This window comes from Oncorhynchus mykiss, chromosome 27, assembly GCF_013265735.2.
Source record: "Oncorhynchus mykiss isolate Arlee chromosome 27, USDA_OmykA_1.1, whole genome shotgun sequence".
NCBI classification, from domain to species: Eukaryota; Metazoa; Chordata; class Actinopteri; order Salmoniformes; family Salmonidae; genus Oncorhynchus; species Oncorhynchus mykiss.
The window spans coordinates 21,565,161-21,592,008 of NC_048591.1; the positions used below are offsets into that span (position 1 = coordinate 21,565,161).

Consider the following 26,848-nt stretch of genomic DNA (forward strand, 5'->3'; position numbering starts at 1 on the left):
GAGATGATACGGGTTTTTGATCGATCTGTTTTTGCGGAGGAGGCTTCCAGGGCCCTGTCTTCCCTATGTCAAGGCAATCGATCCATAACAGACTACTCTATTGAGTTTCGCACTCTTGCTGTCTCCAGTGGCTGGAATGAGCCGGCCTTGCTCGCTCGTCTTCTGGAGGGTTTCCGCGCAGAGGTAAAGGATGAGATTCTCTCCCGGGAGGTTCCTTCCAGCGTGGATTCCTTGATTGAACTCGCTATTCGCATTGAGCGACGGGTTGATCTTCGTCACCGAGCTCGTGGAAAGGAGCTCGCGCTCTCCGTCGCCTCCCTCTCCGCATCACTACCATCTTCCTCTGCCGGCTCGGGTGCTGAGCCCATGCAGCTGGGAGGTATCCGCATCTCGACTGAGGAGAGGGAACGGAGAATCACCAACCGCCTCTGTCTCTATTGCGGTTCCGCTGGTCATTTTGTCACTTCATGTCCAGTAAAAGGCCAGAGCTCGTCAGTAAGCGGAGGGCTACTGGTGAGCGCTACTACTCCTGTCTCTCCTTCAAGATCCTGCACTACCTTGTCGGTCCATCTACGCTGGACCGGTTCGTCAGCTTCCTGCAGTGCCTTAATAGACTCTGGGGCGGAGGGCTGTTTTATGGACGAGACCTGGGCTCGGGAACATGACATTCCTCTCAGACAGTTAAAGGAGCCCACGGCCTTGTTCGCCCTGGATGGTAGTCCTCTCCCCAGGATTCAGCGTGAGACGCTACCTTTAACCCTCACTGTTTCTGGTAATCATAGTGAAACCATTTCTTTTTTAATTTTTCGTTCACCTTTTACACCTGTTGTTTTGGGCCATCCCTGGCTAGTTTGTCATAATCCTTCCATTAATTGGTCTAGTAATTCTATCCTCTCCTGGAACGTCTCTTGTCATGTGAAATGTTTAATGTCTGCTATCCCTCCTGTTTCCTCTGTCTCTTCTTCACAGGAGGAGCCTGGTGATTTGACAGGGGTGCCGGAGGAATATCACGATCTGCGCACGGTGTTCAGTCGGTCCAGGGCCACCTCTCTTCCTCCACACCGGTCGTATGATTGTAGTATTGATCTCCTTCCGGGAACCACCCCCCCCCGGGGTAGACTATACTCTCTGTCGGCTCCCGAACGTAAGGCTCTCGAAGATTATTTGTCTGTAGCTCTTGACGCCGGTACCATAGTCCCCTCCTCCTCTCCCGCCGGAGCGGGGTTTTTTTTTGTCAAGAAGAAGGACGGGTCTCTGCGTCCCTGCATAGATTATCGAGGGCTGAATGACATAACAGTGAAGAATCGTTATCCGCTTCCTCTTATGTCTTCAGCCTTCGAGATCCTGCAGGGAGCCAGGTTTTTCACTAAGTTGGACCTTCGTAACGCTTACCATCTCGTGCGCATCAGGGAGGGGGACGAGTGGAAGACGGCGTTTAACACTCCGTTAGGGCACTTTGAATACCGGGTTCTTCCTTTCGGCCTCGCTAACGCTCCAGCTGTCTTTCAGGCATTAGTCAATGATGTCCTGAGAGACATGCTGAACATCTTTGTTTTCGTTTACCTTGACGATATCCTGATTTTTTCACCGTCACTCCAGATTCATGTTCAGCACGTTCGACGTGTCCTCCAGCGCCTTTTAGAGAATTGTCTTTTTGTGAAGGCTGAGAAGTGCACTTTTCATGCCTCCTCCGTCACATTTCTCGGTTCTGTTATTTCCGCTGAAGGCATTAAGATGGATCCCGCTAAGGTCCAAGCTGTCATTGATTGGCCCGTCCCTAAGTCACGCGTCGAGCTGCAGCGCTTTCTCGGCTTCGCGAACTTCTATCGTCGTTTCATCCGTAATTTCGGTCAGGTGGCAGCTCCTCTCACAGCCCTTACTTCTGTCAAGACGTGCTTTAAGTGGTCCGTTTCCGCCCAGGGAGCTTTTGATCTCCTCAAGAATCGTTTTACATCCGCTCCTATCCTTGTTACACCTGACGTCTCTAGACAGTTCGTTGTCGAGGTTGACGCGTCAGAGGTGGGAGTGGGAGCCATCCTTTCTCAGCGCTCCCTCTCTGACGACAAGGTCCACCCATGCGCGTATTTTTCTCATCGCCTGTCGCCGTCGGAACGTAACTATGATGTGGGTAACCGCGAACTGCTCGCCATCCGGTTAGCCCTAGGCGAATGGCGACAGTGGTTGGAGGGGGCGACCGTTCCTTTTGTCGTTTGGACTGACCATAGGAACCTTGAGTACATCCGTTCTGCCAAACGACTTAATGCGCGTCAGGCGCGTTGGGCGCTGTTTTTCGCTCGTTTCGAGTTCGTGATTTCTTATCGTCCGGGCTCTAAGAACACCAAGCCTGATGCTTTGTCTCGTCTCTTCAGTTCTTCAGTAGCCTCCACTGACCCCGAGGGGATTCTCCCTGAGGGGCGTGTTGTCGGGTTGACTGTCTGGGGAATTGAGAGGCAGGTAAAGCAAGCACTCACTCTAACTCCGTCGCCGCGCGCTTGTCCTAGGAACCTTCTTTTCGTTCCCGTTCCTACTCGTCTGGCCGTTCTTCAGTGGGCTCACTCTGCCAAGTTAGCCGGCCACCCTGGCGTTCGGGGTACGCTTGCTTCCATTCGCCAGCGTTTCTGGTGGCCCACCCGGGAGCATGACACGCGTCGTTTCGTGGCTGCTTGTTCGGTCTGCGCGCAGACTAAGTCCGGTAACTCTCCTCCTGCCGGCCGTCTCAGGCCGCTTCCTATTCCCTCTCGACCGTGGTCTCACATCGCCTTAGATTTTGTCACCGGACTGCCTTCGTCAGCGGGGAAGACTGTTATTCTTACGGTTGTCGATAGGTTCTCTAAGGCGGCTCATTTCATTCCCCTTGCTAAGCTTCCTTCTGCTAAAGAGACGGCACAAATCATCATCGAGAATGTTTTCAGAATTCATGGCCTTCCGTCAGACGTCGTTTCGGACAGAGGTCCGCAATTCACGTCTCAATTTTGGAGGGAGTTTTGCCGTTTGATTGGGGCTTCCGTCAGTCTCTCTTCCGGCTTTCACCCCCAGTCTAACGGTCAAGCAGAACGGGCCAATCAGACTATTGGTCGCATCTTACGCAGTCTTTCTTTTCGCAACCCTGCGTCTTGGTCAGAACAGCTCCCCTGGGCAGAATACGCCCACAACTCGCTTCCTTCGTCTGCGACCGGGCTATCTCCTTTTCAGAGTAGCCTCGGGTACCAGCCTCCGTTGTTCTCATCTCAGTTCGCCGAGTCCAGCGTCCCCTCCGCTCAGGCTTTTGTCCAACGTTGCGAGCGCACCTGGAAGAGGGTCAGGTCTGCACTTTGCCGTTATAGGGCGCAGACTGTGAGAGCTGCTAATAAGCGTAGAACTAAGAGCCCTAGGTATTGTCGCGGTCAGAGAGTTTGGCTCTCCACTCAGAACCTTCCCCTTAAGACGGCTTCTCGCAAGTTGACCCCGCGGTTCATTGGTCCATTCCGTATCTCTCAGGTCATTAATCCTGTCGCAGTGCGACTTCTTCTTCCGCGATATCTTCGTCGCGTCCACCCGGTCTTCCATGTCTCCTGTGTTAAGCCCGTTCTTCGCGCCCCCGCTCGTCTTCCCCCCCCCCCCCCCCCATCCTTGTCGAGGGCGCACCTATCTACAGGGTCCGTAAGATCTTGGACATGCGTCCTCGGGGCCGTGGTCATCAGTACCTAGTTGACTGGGAGGGGTACGGTCCTGAGGAGAGGAGTTGGGTTCCCTCTCGGGACGTGCTGGACCGTGCGCTGATTGATGATTTCCTCCGTTGCCGCCAGGTTTCCTCCTCGAGTGCGCCAGGAGGCGCTCGGTGAGTGGGGGGGTACTGTCATGTTGTCTTGTCTCTGTCCTTTCCCTTCACCCTGTCTCCCTCTGCTGGTCGTGTTAGGTTACCTTTTCTCCCCCGCTTTCCCCCAGCTGTCCCTTGTCTCCTCTAACTACCCATTCACCCCGTTCCCCACCTGTTCCCTTTTTTCCCTCTGATTAGGTCCCTATATCTCTCTCTGTTTCTGCTCCTGTCCTTGTCGGATTCTTGTTTGTTTGTGTTTCATGCCTGAGCCAGACTATCGTCATGTTTGCTGTAACCTTGTCCTGTCCTGTCGGAATCTGCCGGTCTATCTGAGCCTACCTATGTTTGGTTATTAAAGAAGCTCTGTTTAAGTTAGTTCGCTTTTGGGTCCTCATTTACTCACCATAACAGTCAGAGCAGCTTACCGATCACTGTACCTTTACACAGCCAATCTGTAAATAGCACACCCGACTACCTCATCCCCATATTATTACTTAGCCTCTTGCTCTTTTCCACCCCAGTATCTCTACTTGCACATCATTGTCTGTACATATATCACTCTAGTATTAATGCTAAATTGTCATTATTTTTGCCTCTATGGCCTATTTATTGCCTACCTCCCTACTCTTTCACATTTGCGCACACTGTACATAGATTTTTCTATTTTTATTTTATTTTGGGTTATTGACTGTACGTTTGTTTATGTGTAACTCTGTGCTGTTGTTTTTGTTGCACTGCTTTGCTTTATCTTGGCCAGGTCGCAGTTGTAAATGAGAACTTGTTCTCAACTGGCCTACCTGGTTAAAGGTGAAATAAAAAAAATACAAATACAAAATACTCTGTACCAGCAGGACAGAACAGCGGCATCTGGTAAGACAAGGGGTGGCGGGCTATGTATTTTTATAAATATCAGCTCATGCACAATATCTAAGGAAGTCTCAAGCTATTGCTCGCCTGAGGTAGAGTATCTCATGATAAGCCATAGACCACACTATCTACCAAGAGAGTTTTCATCTGTATTTTTCGTAGCTGTTTACATACCACCACAGTAAGAGGCTGGCACTAAAATAGCATTGAATGAGCTGTATTGCGCCATAAGAAAACAAGCAAACGCTAAACCAGAGGCAGCGCTCCTAGTAGCCGGGGACTTTAATGCAGGGAAACTTAAATCAGTTTTACCTAATTTCTATCAGCATGTTAAATGTGCAACCAGAGGAAAAATAACTCTGGACCACCTATACTCCCCACACAGAGACGCATGCAAAGCTCTTCCTCGCCCTCCATTTGGCAAATCTGACCATAATTCTATCCTCCTGATTCCTGCTTGCAAGGAAATATTTAAGCAGGAAGCACCAGTGACTAGATCAATAAAAAGTGGTCAGATGAAGCAGATGCTAAGCTACAGGACTGTTTTGTGAGCACAGACTGGAATATGTTCCGGGATTCCTCCGATGGCATTGAGGAGTACATCATCAATAAGTGCATCGATTATGTCATCCCCACAGTGACCGTACGTACATACCCCAACCAGAAGTCATGGATTACAGGCAACATCCGCACTGAGCTAAAGGCTAGAGCTGCCACTTTCAAGGAGCAGGATTCTAACCCGGAAGCTTATAAGAAATCCCACTATGCTCTCAGACGAACCATCAAACAGACAAAGCATCAATACGGGGCTAAGATCGAATTGTACTCCGACACTCGTCGGATGTGGCAGGGCTTGAAAACTATTACAGACTACAAAGGGAAGCACAGCCTAGAGCTGCCCAGTGACACAAGCCTACCAGACGAGCTACATTACTTCTATGTTCGCTTCGAGGCAAGTAACACTGAAACATGCATGAGAGCATCAGCTGTTCCAGAAAACTGTGTGATCACGCTCTCCGCAGCCGATGTGAGTTAGACCTTTAAACAGTTCAACATTTACAAGGCTGCAGGGCCAGATGGATTACCAGGACGTGTACTGCGAGCATGCGCTGACCAACTGGCAAGTGTCTTCACTGACATTTTGAACCTCTCCCTGTCCGAGTCTGTAATACCAACATGTTTTTTTCCCCGTTTTTTTCTTTATTTAACTAGGCAAGTCAGTTAAGAACAAATTCTTATTTCCAATGACGGCCTAGGAATAGGGTTAACTGCCTTGTTCAGGGGCAAAACAACAGATTTTTACCTTGTCAGCTCGGGAATTCGATCTTGAAACATGTCGGTTACTAGTCCAACGCTCTAACCTCTTGGCTACCTGTCGCAGACCACTATAGTGCCTGTGCCCAAGAACACTAAGGTAACCTGCCTTAATGACTACCGACCCGTAGCTCTCACGTCTGTAGCCATGAAGTGCTTTGAAAGGCTGGTCATGGCTCACGTCAATGCCATAATCCCACAAACACTAAACCCACTCCATTTGATTACTGCCCCAACAGATCCACAGATGATGAAATCTCTATTGCTCCCAAACTGCCCTTTCCCACCTGGACAAAAGGAACACCTATGTGAGAATGCTGTTCATTGACTACAGCTCAGCGTTCAACACCATAGTGCCCTCAAAGCTAATTAACCAGCTAAGGACCCTGTGACTAAACACCTCCTTCTGAACTGGATCCTGTACTTCCTGATGGGCCGCCCCCAGGTGTTAAGTGTAGGTAACAGCACATCTGCCACGCTGATCCTCAACACAGGGGCCCCTCAGGGGTGTGTGCTCGGTCCCCTCCTGTACTCCCTGTTCACTCATGACTGCACGGCCAGGCATGACTCCAACACCATCATTAAGCTTGCTGATGACACAACAGTCTTATCAACGACGAGACAGCCTATAGGAAGGATGTCAGAGACCTGGCTGTGTGGTGCCAGGACAACAACCTTTCACTCAATGTGATCAAGACAAAGGAGATGATTGTGGACTACAGGAAAAAGAGGGCCCCCATTCTCATCAACGGGGCTGCAGTGGAGCAGGTTGAGAGCTTCAAGTTCCTTGGTGTCCACATCACCCACAAACTAACGGTCAAATGGTCAAAGCACACCAAGACAGTCGTGAAGAGGGCACGACAAAACCTGTTCCATCTCAGGAGACTGAAAATATTTGGCATAGGTCCTCAGATCCTCAAAAGGTTCTACAGCTGCACCATCGAGAGCATCCTGACTGGTTGCATCACTGCCTGGTATGGCAACTGCTCGGCCTCTGACCGCAAGGCACTACAGAGGGTAGTGCGTACAACCCAGTACATCACTGGTGCCAAGCTTCCTACCATCCAGGATCTCTATACCAGGCGGTGTCAGAGGAAGGCCCTAAAAATTGTCAAAGACTCCAGCCACCCTAGTACCGGTGGTACCGGAGCACCAAGTCTTGGTCCAAGAGGCTTCTAAACAGCTTCTACCCCCAAGCCATAAGACTCCTGAACATCTAATGAAATGGTTACCCAGACTATTTGCATTGCCCCCCTCCTCCTCTTTTACACTGTTGCTACTCTCTGTTGTTATGATCTATGCATAGTCACTTTAATAACTCTACCTACATGTACATATTACCTCAACTAACCGGTGCCCCCGCGCACTGACTCTGTACCGGTACCGCCCTGTATATAGTCTCGCTATTGTTATTTTACTGCTGCTCTTTAATAACTTGTTACTTTTATTTCTTAATCTTATCAATTAAAAAAAATGTTTTAACTGCCTTGTTGGTTAGGGTCTCGTCAGTAAGCATTTCACTGCAAGGTCCTGTTGTATTCATCGCATGACTGCCAGTCTGCACAGCGTGATATCAGCCCTGAGAATATCAGACTGCTTTTCTCCACTACATCACCGGATTCCTGCCACAAACAGTGGACCATTACACCAGATCATCGCAGCTAGCTAGCTACTACCGAGTGGCTATTGTGGCTAACACCCCTGTCCAGAAGAAAGCACCAGTTAGCCTCGAGCTAGCCTCGAGCTAGGCACATCTCCCTTGCTAGCCAACGAAGTACAGGGCACAGCTGTACTACCTCAACTACAATACCTCAATCCATCACGACTGGTCTGCTGATGTAATTCGGCCGATGTGCTCTCATCCGGCCTCTGTATCGTGGATGTCGGTGAAGACCCATCTGCTAGCCCCGGCCCGCTAGCTTTCTGAGTGCCCTGTCTCCCTCTCGCCTAGCGTAGTAACGACTACTGAATGGCTCCCTGTTTCATCTGTTGCTGCTCATTGGACCCTATGATCACTCGGCTACACAGCTGATATCTGCTGGACTGTTCATTAACACGGTACTTCATTTTGTTTATCTATTGGCCCCAGCCTCGAACTCAGGCCCTGTGTGTAGCTAACTGACCCTCTCTGCTCATTCATTGCCATTTACCCGTTAGCTGTTTACCTGTTAGCTGCTTACCCCTTAGCTGTTTACCCTGTTGTTGTCTTACCCGTTGTTGTCTTAGCTCTCCTAATCAGCAGCTGTGATTGCTTTATGCCTCTCTCCAATGTCAATATGCCTTGTATACTGTTGTTTAGGGTAGCTCTCATTGTTTTATTTATACTGCGGAGCCCCTTGTCTCACTCAACATGCCTTAGATAGCTCCTTTGTCCCACCCTCCACACATGCGGAGACCTCAGCTAGCTTAACTTGTGCCTCCAGATGCAACCTCTCTCATCGTCACTCAATGCCTAGGTTTACCTCTACTGTACTCGCACCCTACCATACCCTTGGCGGTACGTTATGCCTTGAATCTATCCTACCACTCCCAGAAATCTGCTCCTTTTATTCTCTGTTCCCAACGCACTAGATGACCAGTTCTTATAGCCTTTAGCTGTACCCTCATCCTACTCCTCCTATGTTCCTCTGGTCATGTAGAGGTTAACCCAGGCCCTGTGTGACCCCAGGCGCTCTCATTTGTTGACTTCTATAACCGTGAAAGCCTTGGGTTCATGCATGTTAACATCAGAAGTCTCCTCCCTAAGTTTGCTTTATTCACTGCTTTAGCACACTCCACCAACCCTGATTTCCTAGCCGTGTCTGAATCCTGGTTTAGGAAGGCCACCAAAAATGTGGACATTTCCATCCCCAACTACAACATTTTCCATCACGATAGAACTGCTGAAGAGTTGCAATCTACTGCAGAGATAGTCTGCAGAGTTCTGTCATACAATCCAGGTCTGTGCCCAAACAGTTCGAGCTTCTACTTTTAAAAATCTATCTCTCCAGGAATAAGTCTCTCACTGTTGCCACTTGTTATAGACCCCCCTCAGCTCCCAGCTGTGCCCTGGACACCATATGTGAATTGATTGCCCCCCATCTATCTTCAGAGTTTGTACTGTTAGGTGACCTAAACTGGGATATGCTTACACCCCGGCCGTCTTACAATCTAGTAAACATGGGCACCCTCATAGATATCATCCTGAATAATCTGCCCTTTAAATACACCTCTGCTCTTTTCAACCAGGAGCTCAATGATCACTGCCTCATTGCCTGCGTCCATTTTGAATTTTACCCTCCTTTTTCTCCCCAACTTTGCGGTATCCAGTTGTTAATAGTTACTATCTTGTCTCATCGCTACAACTCCCTTACGGGCTTGGGAGAGACGAAGGTCGAAAGCCATGCTTCCTCCGAAACACAACCCAACCAAGCTGCACTGCTTCTTAACACAGCGCACATCCAACCTGGAAGCCAGCCACACACATGTGTCGGAGGAAACACCGTGCACCTGACGACCTGGTTAGCGTGCACTGCGCCCGGCCCGCCACAGGAGTCGCTAGTGCGCAATGAGACAAGGATATCCTTACCGGCCAAACCCTCCCTAACCCGGACGACTCTAGGCCAATTGTGCGTCGCCCCATGGACCTCCCGGTCGCGGCCGGCTGCGACAGAGCCGGGGCTCGAACCCAGAGTCTCTGGTGGAATAGCTAGTACTGGAATGCAGTGCCTTAGACCACTGCGCCACCCGGGAGGCCAAGCAGGCCTTTCTAATCAACCTGGCCCGGGTATCCTGGAAGGATATTGACCTCATCCCGTCAGTAGAGGAAACCTGGTTGTTCTTTAAAAGTGCTTTCCTCACCATCTTAAATAAGCATTCCCCTTTCAAAAAATGTAGAACTAAGATCAGATATAGCCCTTGATTCACTTGACTGCCCTTGACCAGCACAAAAACATCCTGTGGCATACTGCACTAGCATCAACCAATCGCTGCCTGCACCCGCCCAACTAGCATCACTACTCTGGACGGTTCTGACTTAGAATATGCGGACAACTATAAATACCTAGGTGTCTGCCTAGACTGTAAACTCTCCTTCCAGACTCATATTAAGCATCTCTAATCCAAAATTAAATCTAGAATTGGTTTCCTATTTCGCAACAAAGCATCCTTCACTCATGCTGCAAAACATACCCTCGTAAAACTGACTATCCTACCGATCCTTGACTTCGGCAATGTAATTTACAAAATAGCCTCCAACACTCTACTCAGCAAATTGGATGTAGTCTATCACAGTGCCATCCAATTTGTCACCAAAGTCCCATATACTACCCACCACTGCGACCTGTATGCTCTCATTGGCTGTCCCTCGCTACATATTCGTCGCCAAACCCACTGGATCCAGGTCATCTATAAGTCTTTGCTAGGTAAAGCGCCACCTTTTCTCAGCTCATTGGTCACCATAGCAGCACCCACCCATAGCACACGTTCCAGCAGATATATTTCACTGGTCGTCCACAAAGCCAAATTCCACATTTGTCCGCCTTTCCTTCAGGTTCTCTGCAGCTAATGACAGGAACAGAAATTGCAAAAATCACTGAAGTTGGAGACCAATATCTCCCTCACTAACTTTAAGCGTCAGCTGTCAGAGCAGCTTACCGATCGCCTCAGCTGTACACAGCCCATCTTTAAATAGCCCACTACCTACCTCATCCCCATATTTGTTTTTGTTTTTCTGCTCTTTTGCACACCAGTATTTCTACTTGCACATCCTCCTCTGCACAGCTATCACTCCAGTGTTAATTGCTAAATGGTCATTTCTTCGCCACTATGGCCTATTTATTGCCTTACCTCCTTACTTCATTTGCACACACTGTATACATATTTTTCTATTGTGTTATTGACTGGATGTTTGTTTATCCCATGTGTAACTCTGCGTTGTTGATTTTGTCGCACTGCTTTGCTTTATCTTGGCCAGGTCGCCGTTGTAAATGAGAACTTGTTCTCAACTGGCCTACCTGGTTAAATAAAGTTTTTTTTTTAAATGGTTCACACAAACTTACTCCCAGTGGTTCACACAAACCTACTGCCCTTTTCATTTACTTACTGTACCATACTTAACGGCTGGTCAAGTTTGAATTAAGTAAAATCAATGACCTATTCTTATCATTGCTGTGTAACAAGAGGTTGGACCTTAAACTAGGATCTCGTTAATGCAGTCATGGAGTTAAACTCCTTCTCTCATTGCGACCTGTCCTTTCCTCTCCTCTCCTCTTTGAAAACACATCATTAGCCTGGCTGTTTCTTTAGCCTGGCAGCACATTGATTAGGCTAAAGACAGGTTCTTTTCTCTCAACTTCTGAGATGAAATGTACATGTAGTCCACTTCATAACGAATCATCCAAAGGCTAGCCTGTTAATACGCCTGAATCTTCCTCTTGACAAATGAGCTCCTGTTACCAGCTGTGACAGTGTATGCCTCAAGATAATCACAGTCCTAGTTTCATTCTCTCTCAAGTGTGTTCAAGCACCAGAGGATGAATATTCCATGTAATTGTTTTGTCTAGTGTATGTATGCCACTCCACTGATAAATGTGCATCAGGTGCCTAAAAGTAGACTAGGGATTCTGTTTGAGAAGTGCCATCATACTGAGTGGACTAAGCACGCGCGGATTAATGAACCGTGTATGTGTGTCCATGCTTGTGTGCTTGTGTGTGTTCATGCAGCTCATGCGATGCGACAGTGTGAAGACCCAGGAAGCTGACAGCAAGGACTCAGCCCCCTTCTCTCCATCTAGCCCACGGGAGAAGTGGCTTCGCAGGAGGACGCCTGTCAAACTGAGGGTGAGGAAACCAACATGAGTTATTCATGAAAGATAAAGGACAGTTCCGCACCTTTATCCCCACACTGGATTCAATGGTTATGTCCTAAATGGCACCCTATTCACTATATAGTGTACAGTACTACTTTTGACCTGGGAAGTGCGCTATATAGAGAATAGGGTGCCATTACAAATCAAACTTTATTTGTCACATGCGCCGAATACGACAGGTGTTGAGTTTACCGTGAAATGCTTACTTAAAAGCCCTTAACCAACAGTGCAGTTCAAGAAATAGAGTTAAGAAAATATTTACTAAATAAAATAAAGTAAAAAATCGAATCAAATCAAAAAGTAACAGAAGAAAATGACCTAACAATAACGAGGCTATAAACGGGGGTACCGGTACCGAGTCGGGGATACATGTTAGTCAAGGTAATTTGTAAAGTGACTATGCATAGATGTTAAACAGCGAATAGCAGCAGTGTAAAAACAAAGGGGTTGGGGGTCAATGTAAATAGTCCGGGTGGCCATTTGATTAATTGTTCTGTTGTCTTATGGCTTGGGGGTTGAAGCTGTGAAGGAGCCTTTTGGTCCTAGACTTGGCACTCCGGTACCGCTTGCCGTGCGGTAGCAGAGAGAACAGTCTATGACTGTCATGTTGTCTTGTCTCTGTCCTTTCCCTTCACCCTGTCTCCCTCTGCTGGTCGTGTTAGGTTACCTTTTCTCCCCCGCTTTCCCCCAGCTGTCCCTTGTCTCCTCTAACTACCCATTCACCCCGTTCCCCACCTGTTCCCTTTTGTCCCTCTGATTAGGTCCCTATATCTCTCTCTGTTTCTGCTCCTGTCCTTGTCGGATTCTTGTTTGTTTGTGTCATTCATGCCTGAACCAGACTGTCGTCATGTTTGCTGTAACCTTGTCCTGTCCTGTCGGAATCTGCCGGTCCATCTGAGCCTACCTATGTTTGGTAATTAAAGAAGCTCTGTTTAAGTTGATTCGCTTTTGGGTCCTCATTCACGCACCGTAACAGAAGAATCCGACCAAGAATGGACCCAGCGACTTCGGATCCTCTCCACTCAGCCGTCGAGATCCAGGGAGCGATGCTAGGCAGACACAAGCAGGAATTGTCTGCTGCTCGACATGCCGTTGAGACCCTGGCCACCCAAGTCTCCAACCTCACAGAACAGGTTCACCATCTCCGCCTCGATCCACCGGCCACTTCCAGGGCTTTCGAATCTCCGGAGCCCAGAATCAATAACCCGCCGTGTTACTCTGGGGAGCCCACTGAATGCCGCTCGTTCCTCACCCAGTGTGATATTGTGTTTTCTCTCCAGCCCAACACTTACTCCAGGAGCACTGCTCGTGTCGCCTACGTCATATCTCTCCTTATTGGACGGGCTCGTGAGTGGGGCACGGCAATCTGGGAGGCAAGGGCTGAGTGTACTAACCAGTATCAAGACTTTAAGGAGGAGATGATACGGGTTTTTGATCGATCTGTTTTTGGGGAGGAGGCTTCCAGGGCCCTGTCTTCCCTATGTCAAGGCAATCGATCCATAACAGACTACTCTATTGAGTTTCGCACTCTTGCTGTCTCCAGTGGCTGGAACGAGCCGGCCTTGCTCGCTCGTCTTCTGGAGGGTTTCCGCGCAGAGGTAAAGGATGAGATTCTCTCCCGGGAGGTTCCTTCCAGCGTGGATTCCTTGATTGAACTCGCTATTCGCATTGAGCGACGGGTTGATCTTCGTCACCGAGCTCGTGGAAAGGAGCTCGCGCTCTCCGTCGCCTCCCTCTCCGCATCACTACCATCTTCCTCTGCCGGCTCGGGTGCTGAGCCCATGCAGCTGGGAGGTATCCGCATCTCGACTGAGGAGAGGGAACGGAGAATCACCAACCGCCTCTGTCTCTATTGCGGTTCCGCTGGTCATTTTGTCACTTCATGTCCAGTAAAAGGCCAGAGCTCGTCAGTAAGCGGAGGGCTACTGGTGAGCGCTACTACTCCTGTCTCTCCTTCAAGATCCTGCACTACCTTGTCGGTCCATCTACGCTGGACCGGTTCGTCAGCTTCCTGCAGTGCCTTAATAGACTCTGGGGCGGAGGGCTGTTTTATGGACGAGACCTGGGCTCGGGAACATGACATTCCTCTCAGACAGTTAAAGGAGCCCACGGCCTTGTTCGCCCTGGATGGTAGTCCTCTCCCCAGGATTCAGCGTGAGACGCTACCTTTAACCCTCACTGTTTCTGGTAATCATAGTGAAACCATTTCTTTTTTAATTTTTCGTTCACCTTTTACACCTGTTGTTTTGGGCCATCCCTGGCTAGTTTGTCATAATCCTTCCATTAATTGGTCTAGTAATTCTATCCTCTCCTGGAACGTCTCTTGTCATGTGAAATGTTTAATGTCTGCTATCCCTCCTGTTTCCTCTGTCTCTTCTTCACAGGAGGAGCCTGGTGATTTGACAGGGGTGCCGGAGGAATATCACGATCTGCGCACGGTGTTCAGTCGGTCCAGGGCCACCTCTCTTCCTCCACACCGGTCGTATGATTGTAGTATTGATCTCCTTCCGGGAACCACCCCCCCCCGGGGTAGACTATACTCTCTGTCGGCTCCCGAACGTAAGGCTCTCGAAGATTATTTGTCTGTAGCTCTTGACGCCGGTACCATAGTCCCCTCCTCCTCTCCCGCCGGAGCGGGGTTTTTTTTTGTCAAGAAGAAGGACGGGTCTCTGCGCCCCTGCATAGATTATCGAGGGCTGAATGACATAACAGTGAAGAATCGTTATCCGCTTCCTCTTATGTCTTCAGCCTTCGAGATCCTGCAGGGAGCCAGGTTTTTCACTAAGTTGGACCTTCGTAACGCTTACCATCTCGTGCGCATCAGGGAGGGGGACGAGTGGAAGACGGCGTTTAACACTCCGTTAGGGCACTTTGAATACCGGGTTCTTCCTTTCGGCCTCGCTAACGCTCCAGCTGTCTTTCAGGCATTAGTCAATGATGTCCTGAGAGACATGCTGAACATCTTTGTTTTCGTTTACCTTGACGATATCCTGATTTTTTCACCGTCACTCCAGATTCATGTTCAGCACGTTCGACGTGTCCTCCAGCGCCTTTTAGAGAATTGTCTTTTTGTGAAGGCTGAGAAGTGCACTTTTCATGCCTCCTCCGTCACATTTCTCGGTTCTGTTATTTCCGCTGAAGGCATTAAGATGGATCCCGCTAAGGTCCAAGCTGTCATTGATTGGCCCGTCCCTAAGTCACGCGTCGAGCTGCAGCGCTTTCTCGGCTTCGCGAACTTCTATCGTCGTTTCATCCGTAATTTCGGTCAGGTGGCAGCTCCTCTCACAGCCCTTACTTCTGTCAAGACGTGCTTTAAGTGGTCCGTTTCCGCCCAGGGAGCTTTTGATCTCCTCAAGAATCGTTTTACATCCGCTCCTATCCTTGTTACACCTGACGTCTCTAGACAGTTCGTTGTCGAGGTTGACGCGTCAGAGGTGGGAGTGGGAGCCATCCTTTCTCAGCGCTCCCTCTCTGACGACAAGGTCCACCCATGCGCGTATTTTTCTCATCGCCTGTCGCCGTCGGAACGTAACTATGATGTGGGTAACCGCGAACTGCTCGCCATCCGGTTAGCCCTAGGCGAATGGCGACAGTGGTTGGAGGGGGCGACCGTTCCTTTTGTCGTTTGGACTGACCATAGGAACCTTGAGTACATCCGTTCTGCCAAACGACTTAATGCGCGTCAGGCGCGTTGGGCGCTGTTTTTCGCTCGTTTCGAGTTCGTGATTTCTTATCGTCCGGGCTCTAAGAACACCAAGCCTGATGCTTTGTCTCGTCTCTTCAGTTCTTCAGTAGCCTCCACTGACCCCGAGGGGATTCTCCCTGAGGGGCGTGTTGTCGGGTTGACTGTCTGGGGAATTGAGAGGCAGGTAAAGCAAGCACTCACTCAAACTCCGTCGCCGCGCGCTTGTCCTAGGAACCTTCTTTTCGTTCCCGTTCCTACTCGTCTGGCCGTTCTTCAGTGGGCTCACTCTGCCAAGTTAGCCGGCCACCCTGGCGTTCGGGGTACGCTTGCTTCCATTCGCCAGCGTTTCTGGTGGCCCACCCGGGAGCATGACACGCGTCGTTTCGTGGCTGCTTGTTCGGTCTGCGCGCAGACTAAGTCCGGTAACTCTCCTCCTGCCGGCCGTCTCAGGCCGCTTCCTATTCCCTCTCGACCGTGGTCTCACATCGCCTTAGATTTTGTCACCGGACTGCCTTCGTCAGCGGGGAAGACTGTTATTCTTACGGTTGTCGATAGGTTCTCTAAGGCGGCTCATTTCATTCCCCTTGCTAAGCTTCCTTCTGCTAAAGAGACGGCACAAATCATCATCGAGAATGTTTTCAGAATTCATGGCCTTCCGTCAGACGTCGTTTCGGACAGAGGTCCGCAATTCACGTCTCAATTTTGGAGGGAGTTTTGCCGTTTGATTGGGGCTTCCGTCAGTCTCTCTTCCGGCTTTCACCCCCAGTCTAACGGTCAAGCAGAACGGGCCAATCAGACTATTGGTCGCATCTTACGCAGTCTTTCTTTTCGCAACCCTGCGTCTTGGTCAGAACAGCTCCCCTGGGCAGAATACGCCCACAACTCGCTTCCTTCGTCTGCGACCGGGCTATCTCCTTTTCAGAGTAGCCTCGGGTACCAGCCTCCGTTGTTCTCATCTCAGTTCGCCGAGTCCAGCGTCCCCTCCGCTCAGGCTTTTGTCCAACGTTGCGAGCGCACCTGGAAGAGGGTCAGGTCTGCACTTTGCCGTTATAGGGCGCAGACTGTGAGAGCTGCTAATAAGCGTAGAACTAAGAGCCCTAGGTATTGTCGCGGTCAGAGAGTTTGGCTCTCCACTCAGAACCTTCCCCTTAAGACGGCTTCTCGCAAGTTGACCCCGCGGTTCATTGGTCCATTCCGTATCTCTCAGGTCATTAATCCTGTCGCAGTGCGACTTCTTCTTCCGCGATATCTTCGTCGCGTCCACCCTGTCTTCCATGTCTCCTGTGTTAAGCCCGTTCTTCGCGCCCCCGCTCGTCTTCCCCCCCCCCCCCCCCCATCCTTGTCGAGGGCGCACCTATCTACAGGGTCCGTAAGATCTTGGACATGCGTCCTCGGGGCCGTGGTCATCAGTACCTAGTTGACTGGGAGGGGTACGGTCCTGAGGAGAGGAGTTGGGTTCCCTCTCGGGACGTGCTGGACCGTGCGCTGATTGATGATTTCCTCCGTGGCCGCCAGGTTTCCTCCTCGAGTGCGCCAGGAGGCGCTCGGTGAGTGGGGGGGTACTGTCATGTTGTCTTGTCTCTGTCCTTTCCCTTCACCCTGTCTCCCTCTGCTGGTCGTGTTAGGTTACCTTTTCTCCCCCGCTTTCCCCCAGCTGTCCCTTGTCTCCTCTAACTACCCATTCACCCCGTTCCCCACCTGTTCCCTTTTGTCCCTCTGATTAGGTCCCTATATCTCTCTCTGTTTCTGCTCCTGTCCTTGTCGGATTCTTGTTTGTTTGTGTCATTCATGCCTGAACCAGACTGTCGTCATGTTTGCTGTAACCTTGTCCTGTCCTGTCGGAATCTGCCGGTCCATCTGAGCCTACCTATGTTTGGTAATTAAAGAAGCTCTGTTTAAGTTGATTCGCTTTTGGGTCCTCATTCACGCACCGTAACAATGACTTGGGTGACTGGAGTCTTTGACAATTTTTATGGCTTTCCTCTGACACCGCCTAGTACAGGGGTGGGCAACTCCAGTCCTCGAGGGCCTGATTGTCACACTTTTTCTCCGTCCCTACCAAACACAGCTGGTTAATCAAATTGCATTCTAAACTGAAGATCATGATTAGGTGATATTGGAGTCAGGTGTGTTAGGTGTCACAGTTTTTCCCCAGCTATCAGGCCCTCGAGGACTGGATTTGCCCTCCCCTGGCCTTGTATATAGGTCCTGGATGTCAGGAAGTTTGGCCCCAGTGTAGTACTGGGCTGTACGCGCTACCCTCTATTGCGCCTTACGGTCGGAGGTCAAGCAGTTGCCATACCAGGTGGTGATGCTCTTGATGGTGCAGCTGTATAACTTTTTGAGGATCTGGGAACCGATGCCAAATCTTTATCTCCTGAGGGGGAAAAGGTGTTGTCGTGCCGTCTTCACCACTGTCTTGGTGTTTTTTGAACCATGATAGTTTGTTGGTGATGTGGACACCAAGGAACTTCAAACTCACGGCCCGCTCCAATTCAGCCCCATCGATGTTAGTGGGGGCCTGTTCGGCCCTCCTTTTCCTATAGTCCACGATCAGCTCCTTTGTCTTGCTCACATTGAGGGAGAGGTTGTTGTCCTGGCACCACACGGCCAGGTCTCTGACCCCCTTCCCTTTAAGCTCTCTTATCATTGTCGGTGATCAGGCCTACCTACCACTGTTGTTAAGCAAACTTAATGATGGTGTTGGAGTCGTCGTTGGCCACGCATTCGTGGGTGAACAGGGAGTGAAGGAGGGGACTAAGCACACAACCCTGAGGGGCCCCCGTGTTGAGGATCAGCATGACAGTTGTGTTGTTGCCTACCTTTACCACCTAGGGGCGGCCTGTCAGGAAGTCCAGGATCCAGTTGCAGAGCGAGGTGTTTAGTCCCAGAGTCCTTAGGTTAGTAATGAACTTTGTGGGTACTATGGTGTTGAACGCTGCGCTGTAGTCAATGAACAGTATTCTCACATACAGTGCCTTGCGAAAGTATTCGGCCCCCTTGAACTTTGCGACCTTTTGCCACATTTCAGGCTTCAAACATAAAGATATAAAACTGTATTTTTTTGTGAAGAATCAACAACAAGTGGGACACAATCATGAAGTGGAACGACATTTATTGGATATTTCAAACTTTTTTAACAAATCAAAAACTGAAAAATTGGGCGTGCAAAATTATTCAGCCCCCTTAAGTTAATACTTTGTAGCGCCACCTTTTGCTGCGATTACAGCTGTAAGTCGCTTGGGGTATGTCTCTATCAGTTTTGCACTTCGAGAGACTGACATTTTTTCCCATTCCTCCTTGCAAAACAGCTCGAGCTCAGTGAGGTTGGATGGAGAGCATTTGTGAACAGCAGTTTTCAGTTCTTTCCACAGATTCTCGATTGGATTCAGGTCTGGACTTTGACTTGGCCATTCTAACACCTGGATATGTTTATTTTTGAACCATTCCATTGTATGGAATGTTTTGGATCATTGTCTTGTTGGAAGACAAATCTCCGTCCCAGTCTCAGGTCTTTTGCAGACTCCATCAGGTTTTCTTCCAGAATGGTCCTGTATTTGGCTCCATCCATCTTCCCATCAATTTTAACCATCTTCACTGTCCCTGCTGAAGAAAAGCAGGCCCAAACCATGATGCTGCCACCACCATGTTTGACAGTGGGGATGGTGTGTTCAGCTGTGTTGCTTTTACGCCAAACATAACGTTTTGCATTGTTGCCAAAAAGTTCAATTTTGGTTTCATCTGACCAGAGCACCTTCTTCCACATGTTTGGTGTGTCTCCCAGGTAGCTTGTGGCAAACTTTAAACAACACTTTTTATGGACATCTTTAAGAAATGGCTTTCTTCTTGCCACTCTTCCATGAAGGCCAGATTTGTGCAATATACGACTGATTGTTGTCCTATGGACAGAGTCTCCCACCTCAGCTGTAGATCTCTGCAGTTCATCCAGAGTGATCATGGGCCTCTTGGCTGCATCTCTGATCAGTCTTCTCCTTGTATGAGCTGAAAGTTTAGAGGGACGGCCAGGTCTTGGTAGATTTGCAGTGGTCTGATACTCCTTCCATTTCAATATTATCGCTTGCACAGTGCTCCTTGGGATGTTTAAAGCTTGGGAAATATTTTTGTATCCAAATCCGGCTTTAAACTTCTTCACAACAGTATCTCGGACCTGCCTGCTGTGTTCCTTGTTCTTCATGATGCTCTCTGCGCTTTTAACGGACCTCTGAGACTATCACAGTGCAGGTGCATTTATACGGAGACTTGATTACACACAGGTGGATTGTATTTATCATCATTAGTCATTTAGGTCAACATTGGATAATTCAGAGATCCTCACTGAACTTCTGGAGAGAGTTTGCTGCACTGAAAGTAAAGGGGCTGAATAATTTTGCACGCCCAATTTTTCAGTTTTTGATTTGTTAAAAAAGTTTGAAATATCCAATAAATGTCGTTCCACTTCATGATTGTGTCCCACTTGTTGTTGATTCTTCACAAAAAAATACAGTTTTATATATTTATGTTTGAAGCCTGAAATGTGGCAAAAGGTCGCAAAGTTCAAGGGGGCCGAATACTTTCGCAAGGCACTGTAGGTGTTCCTTTTGTCCAGGTGGGAAAGGGAAGTAAGGGGTGCGATTGAGATTGCGTCACAGGTGGATCTGTTGGGGAAGTATGCAAATTGGAGTGGGTCTAGGGTTTCCGGCATGATGGTATTGATGTGAGTCATGACCAGCCTTTCAAAGTAAAGTAAAGGTGGTCTAGAGTTTTTTTTCCTCTGGTTGCACATTTAACATGCTGGTAGAAATGAGGTAAAACAGATTTAAGTTTCCCTGCATTAGTCCTCGGCCTCTAGGAGTGCCACTTCTGGATGAGCATCTTCTTGTTTGCTTATGGCCTTATACAGCTCGTTGAGAGCGTTCTTAGTCCCAGCATCGGTTTGTGGTGGTAAATAATATAGATGACACCTCTCTTGGTAGATAGTGTGGTCTACAGCTTATCACAAGGTACTCTACCTCAGGCGAGCAATATCTTGAGACTTCTTTAATATTAATATTGCACACCAGCAGTTATTAACAAATAAACACACTCCCCCACCCCTGGTCTTACCAGACGTAGCTGCTCTGTCCTGACGAGGGACGGAGAAGCCAGCCAGTTCTATATTATCCATGTTGTCGTTTTCTTGAAGTCTTGTGAAACATAAGATATTACAGTTTTTAATGTCTTGTTGGTAGGACAGTCTTAATCGTAGATCGTCCAGTTTGTTTTCCAATGATTGCACGTTGGCCTATAATACGGAGGGTAGTGGTGGTTTACCTACTCGTCATGCGAATTCTTACAAGGCACCCTGCCCTCCTCCTCATTTTTCTCTGTCTTTTCACTGTCTTGTCACGCGGATGACAAGGATGTTGGCCTTGTTTCGACAAAGCAGTACATCCTTTGCGCCGGACTCGTTACATTTATTTATTTTGTCCAGTTCACAGTGAGTAATCGCCGTTCTGATGTCCAGAAGCTCTTTTCTGTCATAAGAGACGGTAGCAGCAACAGTATGTACAAAATTAGTTACAAACAATACAAAAAAACCTACCAAAATAGCGCAGTTGGTTAGGTGTCCATAAAACGGCAGCCATCCCTCCTGCGCCTTTATCAATATATGGACAGACCCTACTCTATGTACTGGAGAAAGACACAGATTACATTCTGTTCAATCCCTGTTTGAAGAAATTCCAATAAATATTGAATAATCTTTAGCTGAAATCTGCTGGAGACTTTCAAACGTGTTTTCTAATTGAATCTCAATCAGAGACAAAGGGATAAGGACATGTGCGCGCACACACACACACACACACACACACACACACACACACACACACACACACACACACACACACACACACACACACACACACACACACACACACGCAAGCACACACACAGTTACACAGGCACTCTTACCATCAGCTTCACACATCTTTTCACAGTTTTAATAATTTCTGCCTCAATAGCATTGGTCTCTTTTAGTTGAACCAAGAAATACACCAATACTGAATGGGCGAAGAGCTTCTGCAATCTTGTGAAATTGTTGCTTGTGTGGGCTGAGTCCTGAATGTCAGGAAAAAGATGCTAGCACAACACCACAATTAACTGATACTCCAGCATAAAAGACAACATGACTACTGCCAGGCTGAAAAGTCAGTATAGTCTATTTCTGGGCCATCTTTAATTCACAGTATATTCAAAGGAAATAATTAAATAACAATGGGCTTTTGTCCAGTTATATTATGTACTGCGTGGCCAACTGGAACATATCTACATTTAAGGAAACTGGCCATAGGTTTTATTTTTGGACTGTGCCTCTAATCCTGTGATCTGTCTCTTGTGTAAGTGGTAGATGAGAGACAGCTGGAAGAGGAGCAGCTTGGATAATATGACCTGAATATGATATCTGGTATAGCTGTATTGCTATACAGTCTCCAGGTGCCCTGTATAGACTTTATCTGGGCTCTGCCAGCTCATCCAGGGGATAGTGATACCATTCAGAGGGCCCTGCCTGGTGTCAGTGATGCTGTGACTTCAGTTCACTCTCCTAGTAAGGGGCTCTTTGTCACTGATGGAGTGGGGCCACCGCTGCCTGTGCTGCTTCCTGAGCACCATTGTCACCAGTAAAACGGGGCTCTGCTTCTCCAAAGTTCATCTCTTCCTCTCAGTGTGTGTTGGGGGGCAAGGTGAACTCACCACTCACCCAGTGTGATAGCGATATGTTCTTCTATTTTCCCATAAGACAGGCATTCATGCAGAGAGATTCAGCAGTGACCTGTAGCAGAGGAATGTTGTCACTAGCCTGATATTGGAATTAATCTGGCCTTTCAGCCTGTTCACAGCAGTAGACAGTGCTGCAGACGTACCAGTGTGTAAAACTCTGTGTGTGTTTCCTGTGTGTGTGTGTGTGTGTGTGTGTGTGTGTGTGTGTGTGTGTGTGTGTGTGTGTGTGTGTGTGTGTGTGTGTGTGTGTGTGTGTGTGTGTGTGTGCGTGCGTGCGTGCGTGCGTGCGTGCGTGCGTGCGTGCGTGTGTGTCTAAGGCATGCTGAGATGCCACAGCTTCAGTTCAGCATGGCCCGGAACTGACGAGGATTAATTATTGACAAACTTAATCTGTTTACCTGCTTCATTAGATGACAATAACTGGTGTCCAAATATTCATGATACAAAGACTAACACATCACATCAGTCTACAACATTGGTTAGTGTGCTCAAACTAGGCTCATGGAGCTATGTTTTAAGAGTATTACGTAGCCTTTATACAGTTCTGCTGAATATGATGTGGTAGTTTATGTACAATAAACAATGTACCATTTGGTAACACTGCGTATTTCTGTGACATCGAATATGCTCAGAAATGCCCAAAAAAGCACGTTAGGTTTCATTAGATACTTAGGCCTCTATTTTCAGCTTACGTTAAGAGCGCCCCCTTAACGGCGGTTTTAACTTGTAAAAGCTAGCACTCTGCTATTTTCCAATTCTGGTGCAGTTGGTTATGACATCAATTTTGCCAGTGGAAGCGCACAGTAGCCTAATCAGTAGCCTAATCAGTAGCCTATGACCAATGTTTTATTATATCATGAGCAGCATAACAGTCAACAGGCATTCCTTTCTTTATATTGGACATCCATGCAGGTTGTTCTTCATTAGTCATATGTGCAATGCTCATTGAATGAAAGGTTTCAGTGACTGTAGGAAGTCTGTTAAGGAACATCAAGTTATTACAATAGACTTGCTAATTGTTTTTCCTTTATCATTTTGTAAAAAAAAATTGCATATTCCATTTTCATCTGTTGGACTGAACTGTCAAATCTCGTGAATTACGATTACTGTCATTGGTGCTGTATCCACTTGTAGCCTAGGCTATTTGCCTGTTTGTTTGTTTACCTTTCACGTGGCAAAGTCACTAACAGGCCATATCAATGGCGTAGGCTTATCTCATTATAACGTTTGGGCAGTGTCCAATTGTCCATGGCTCGAACATGCAGTGCATTTTCGAAGAATGAATGCAATGTGTGTAGTGGAATATTTCCATGTTGAAGTCAATAACAAAACTAGATAGGCTACATGTTTGTTATAACTAGGCCTATTATAGGATTACTGTATACTATTTAATAAACTATCTTCAATGGATAAGACAAACATCCATGCCTCCTGCCAAAGAGCCGTTGGGCCTACTCTACCGTTCAAAAGTTTGGGGTCACTTAGAAATGTCATTTTTTTGAAAGAAAGGCAATTTTTTTGTCCATTAAAATAACATCAAATTGATCAGAACAGTGTAGACATTGTTAATGTTGTAAATTAATATTTTAGCTGGAAGCAGCAGATTTTTTATGGAATATCTACATAGGTGTAGAGGCCCATTTTCAGAAACCATCAATCCTGTGTTCCAAAGGCACGTTGTGTTAGCTAATCCAAGTTTATCATTTTAAAAGGCTAATTGATCATTAGAAAACCCTTTTGCAATTACGTTAGCACAGCTGAAAACTGTTGTCCTGATTAAAGAAGCAATCAAACTGGCCTTCTTTAGACTTGTTGAGTATCTGGAGCATCAGCATTTGTGGGTTCGATTACAGGCTCAAAATGGCCAGAAACAAAGGACTTTATTATGAAATTCGTCAGTCTATTCTTGTTCTGAGAAATGAAGGCTATTCCATGCAAGAAACTTTAAAGGAACTGAAGATCTCATACAACGCTGTGTACTTCTCCCTTCACATAAAAGCGCAAACCGGCTCTAACCAGAACAGAAAGAGGAGTGGGAGGCCCCGGTGCACAACTGAGCAAGAGGACAAGTACATTAGAGAGTCTAGTTTGAGATACAGACGCCTCACAAGTCCTCAACTGGCAGCTTCATTAAATAGTACCCGCAAAACACCAATCTCAACATCAACAGTGAAGAGGCGACTCCGGGATGCTGGCCTTCTAGGCAGAGTTGCATAGAAAAAAACATATATCAGACTGGCTAAAAAGAAAAGATTAAGATGGGCAAAAGAACACAAACACTGGACAGAGGAACTCTGCCTAGAAGGCCAGCATCCCAGAGTCGCCTCTTCACTGTTGACTTGGATTAGCTAACACAACGTGCCATTAGAACACAGGAGTGATGGTTGCTGATATGCCTATGTAGATATTCCATAAAGAATCCGTCGTTTACAGCTACAATAGACATTTTCAACATTAACAATGTCTACACTGTATTTCAGATCAATTTGATATTATTTAAATGGACAAAAAATGTGCTTTTCTTTCAGAAACAAGGACATTTCTAAGTGACCCCAAACTTTTGAACGGTAGTGTATGTGTGCACACATTGCCTTATGCTTATGTGACCCGATCATATTTAGAAAAATAGTTGTTGTTTTAAAAAACGAACAGATTGTTTTCCGTTTAATTTGATTAAAAAATCAAACTTACTATCAATGGGTTTATGGCTCGAATGCAATGTCATTTCATCTGCAAATAAGTGCAAATCTGATCTGTACGATGGTTTCATGATGTTTATAAAACTTTACAATTGGGAGCAGTATAACATTACATTCCCTTTTCTCTTTATATTGGATCTTTATCCAGCTCCTGTGAAAAGTTTGGATGTGCGTAAAACCCATATTCTAAATTGCCTTGTCTATATTATAAGCCCACGAGGAGCAATTATGGTGCCTGTAACTTTATTTAAACATAGCCTATTTAAAACAAGTTTTCTTATTTTTTTAAATTTGAATTATACTCATTTTAGGCCTTATCAAACGCCTAGTGAATTTAATCTTGCTCATTGATTATGTGTGGCATGTCCATGTCCAGACTGCAATTTACAGTTGGCCTAGCCTTTATATCAGTGTGAATGCTATAACCTATGTTAAATAGTGTCATTCCATATTGAAGAAATGCAATTAGAATAATGTGGAATACAAACATCTTCAATATATTTAGCAAATAATATTAAGGAAATGCAATTAGAACAATGTGGAATACAAACACGTTCAATATATTTGGCAAATATGGGACAGGCTATTTAACAAACTAGGCTATAGCAGACTAACATTCAATCAACCAATCAAATGTATTTATAAAGCCCTTATTACATCAGCTGATGTCACAAAGTGCTGTACAGAAACTCAGCCTAAAGCCCCAAACAGCAAGCAATGCAGGTGTAGAAGCACAGTGGTTAGGAAAAACTCCCTAGAAAGGCCAGAACCTAGGAAGAAACCTAGTGAAGAACCAGGCTATGAGGGGTGGCCAGTCCTCTTCTGGCTGTGCCGGGTGGAGATTATAACAGAACATGGCCAAGATGTTCAAATGTTCATAGATGACCAGCAGGGTCAAATAATAATAATCACAGTGGTTGTAGAGGGTGCAACAGGTCAGCACCTCAGGAGTAAATGTCAGTTGGCTTTCATAGCCGATCATTCAAAGTATGCCTACCGCTTCTGCTGTCTCTAGAGAGTTGAAAACAGCAGGTCTGGGACAGGTAGCACATCCAGTGAACAGGTCAGGGTTCTATATCCCCAGGCAGAACAGTTGAAACTGGAACAGCAGCAGCATGACCAGGTGGACTGGGGACAGCAAGGAGTCATCAGGCCAGGTAGTCCTGAGGCATGGTCCTAGGTCCCCCGAGAAAAGAGAGAAAGAGGGAGAGAGAGAGAGAGAGAGAGCATACTTCAATTTACACAGGACACTGGATAAGACACGAGAAATAATCCAGATATAACAGACTGACCCTAGCCCCCTAACACATAAACTACTGCAGCATAAATACTGGAGGATGAGGCAGGAGGGGTCGGTAGACACTGTGGCCCCGTCCGACGTTACCCCCGGACAGAGCCAAACAGGCAGGATATAACCCCACCCACTTTGCCAAAGCACACCCCCCACACCACTAGAGGGATATCTTCAACCACCAACTTACCATCCTGAGACAACGCCAAGTATAGCCCACGAAGAGCTCCCCCACGGGACAACCCAAGGGGGGGCGCCAACCCGGGCAGGAAGACCACGTCAGTGACTCAACCCACTCAAATGACACACCCCTCCTAGGGCTGGCATGGAAGAGCACCAGTAAGCCAGTGACTCAGCCCCTTTAATAGGGTTTGAGGCAGAGAATCCCAGTGGAGAGAGGGGAACCGGCCAGGCAGAGACAGCAAGGGCGGTTCATTGCTCCAGTGCCTTTCCATTCACCTTCACACTCCTGGGCTGGACTACACTCAATCATAGGACCTACTGAAGAGATGAGTCTTCAATAAAGACTTAAAGGTTGAGACCGAGTCTGCGTTTCTCTCATGGATAGGCAGAGCATTCCATAAAAATGGA

The 26,848-nt window shown here is 47.5% G+C and overlaps 1 protein-coding gene across 2 annotated transcripts in view; it reads left to right on the forward strand.

Moving 5' to 3' along the window:
• Positions 1-26,848, forward strand: part of LOC110507771 (membrane-associated phosphatidylinositol transfer protein 3) — a 156,833-nt gene that overhangs the window by 108,382 nt on the left and 21,603 nt on the right. For both annotated transcript variants that reach the window (XM_036965164.1, XM_036965165.1), the window contains exon 13: positions 11,681-11,797. In XM_036965164.1, the coding sequence (XP_036821059.1) occupies positions 11,681-11,797 (117 nt within the window). The remainder of the gene's footprint in view (positions 1-11,680; positions 11,798-26,848) is intronic.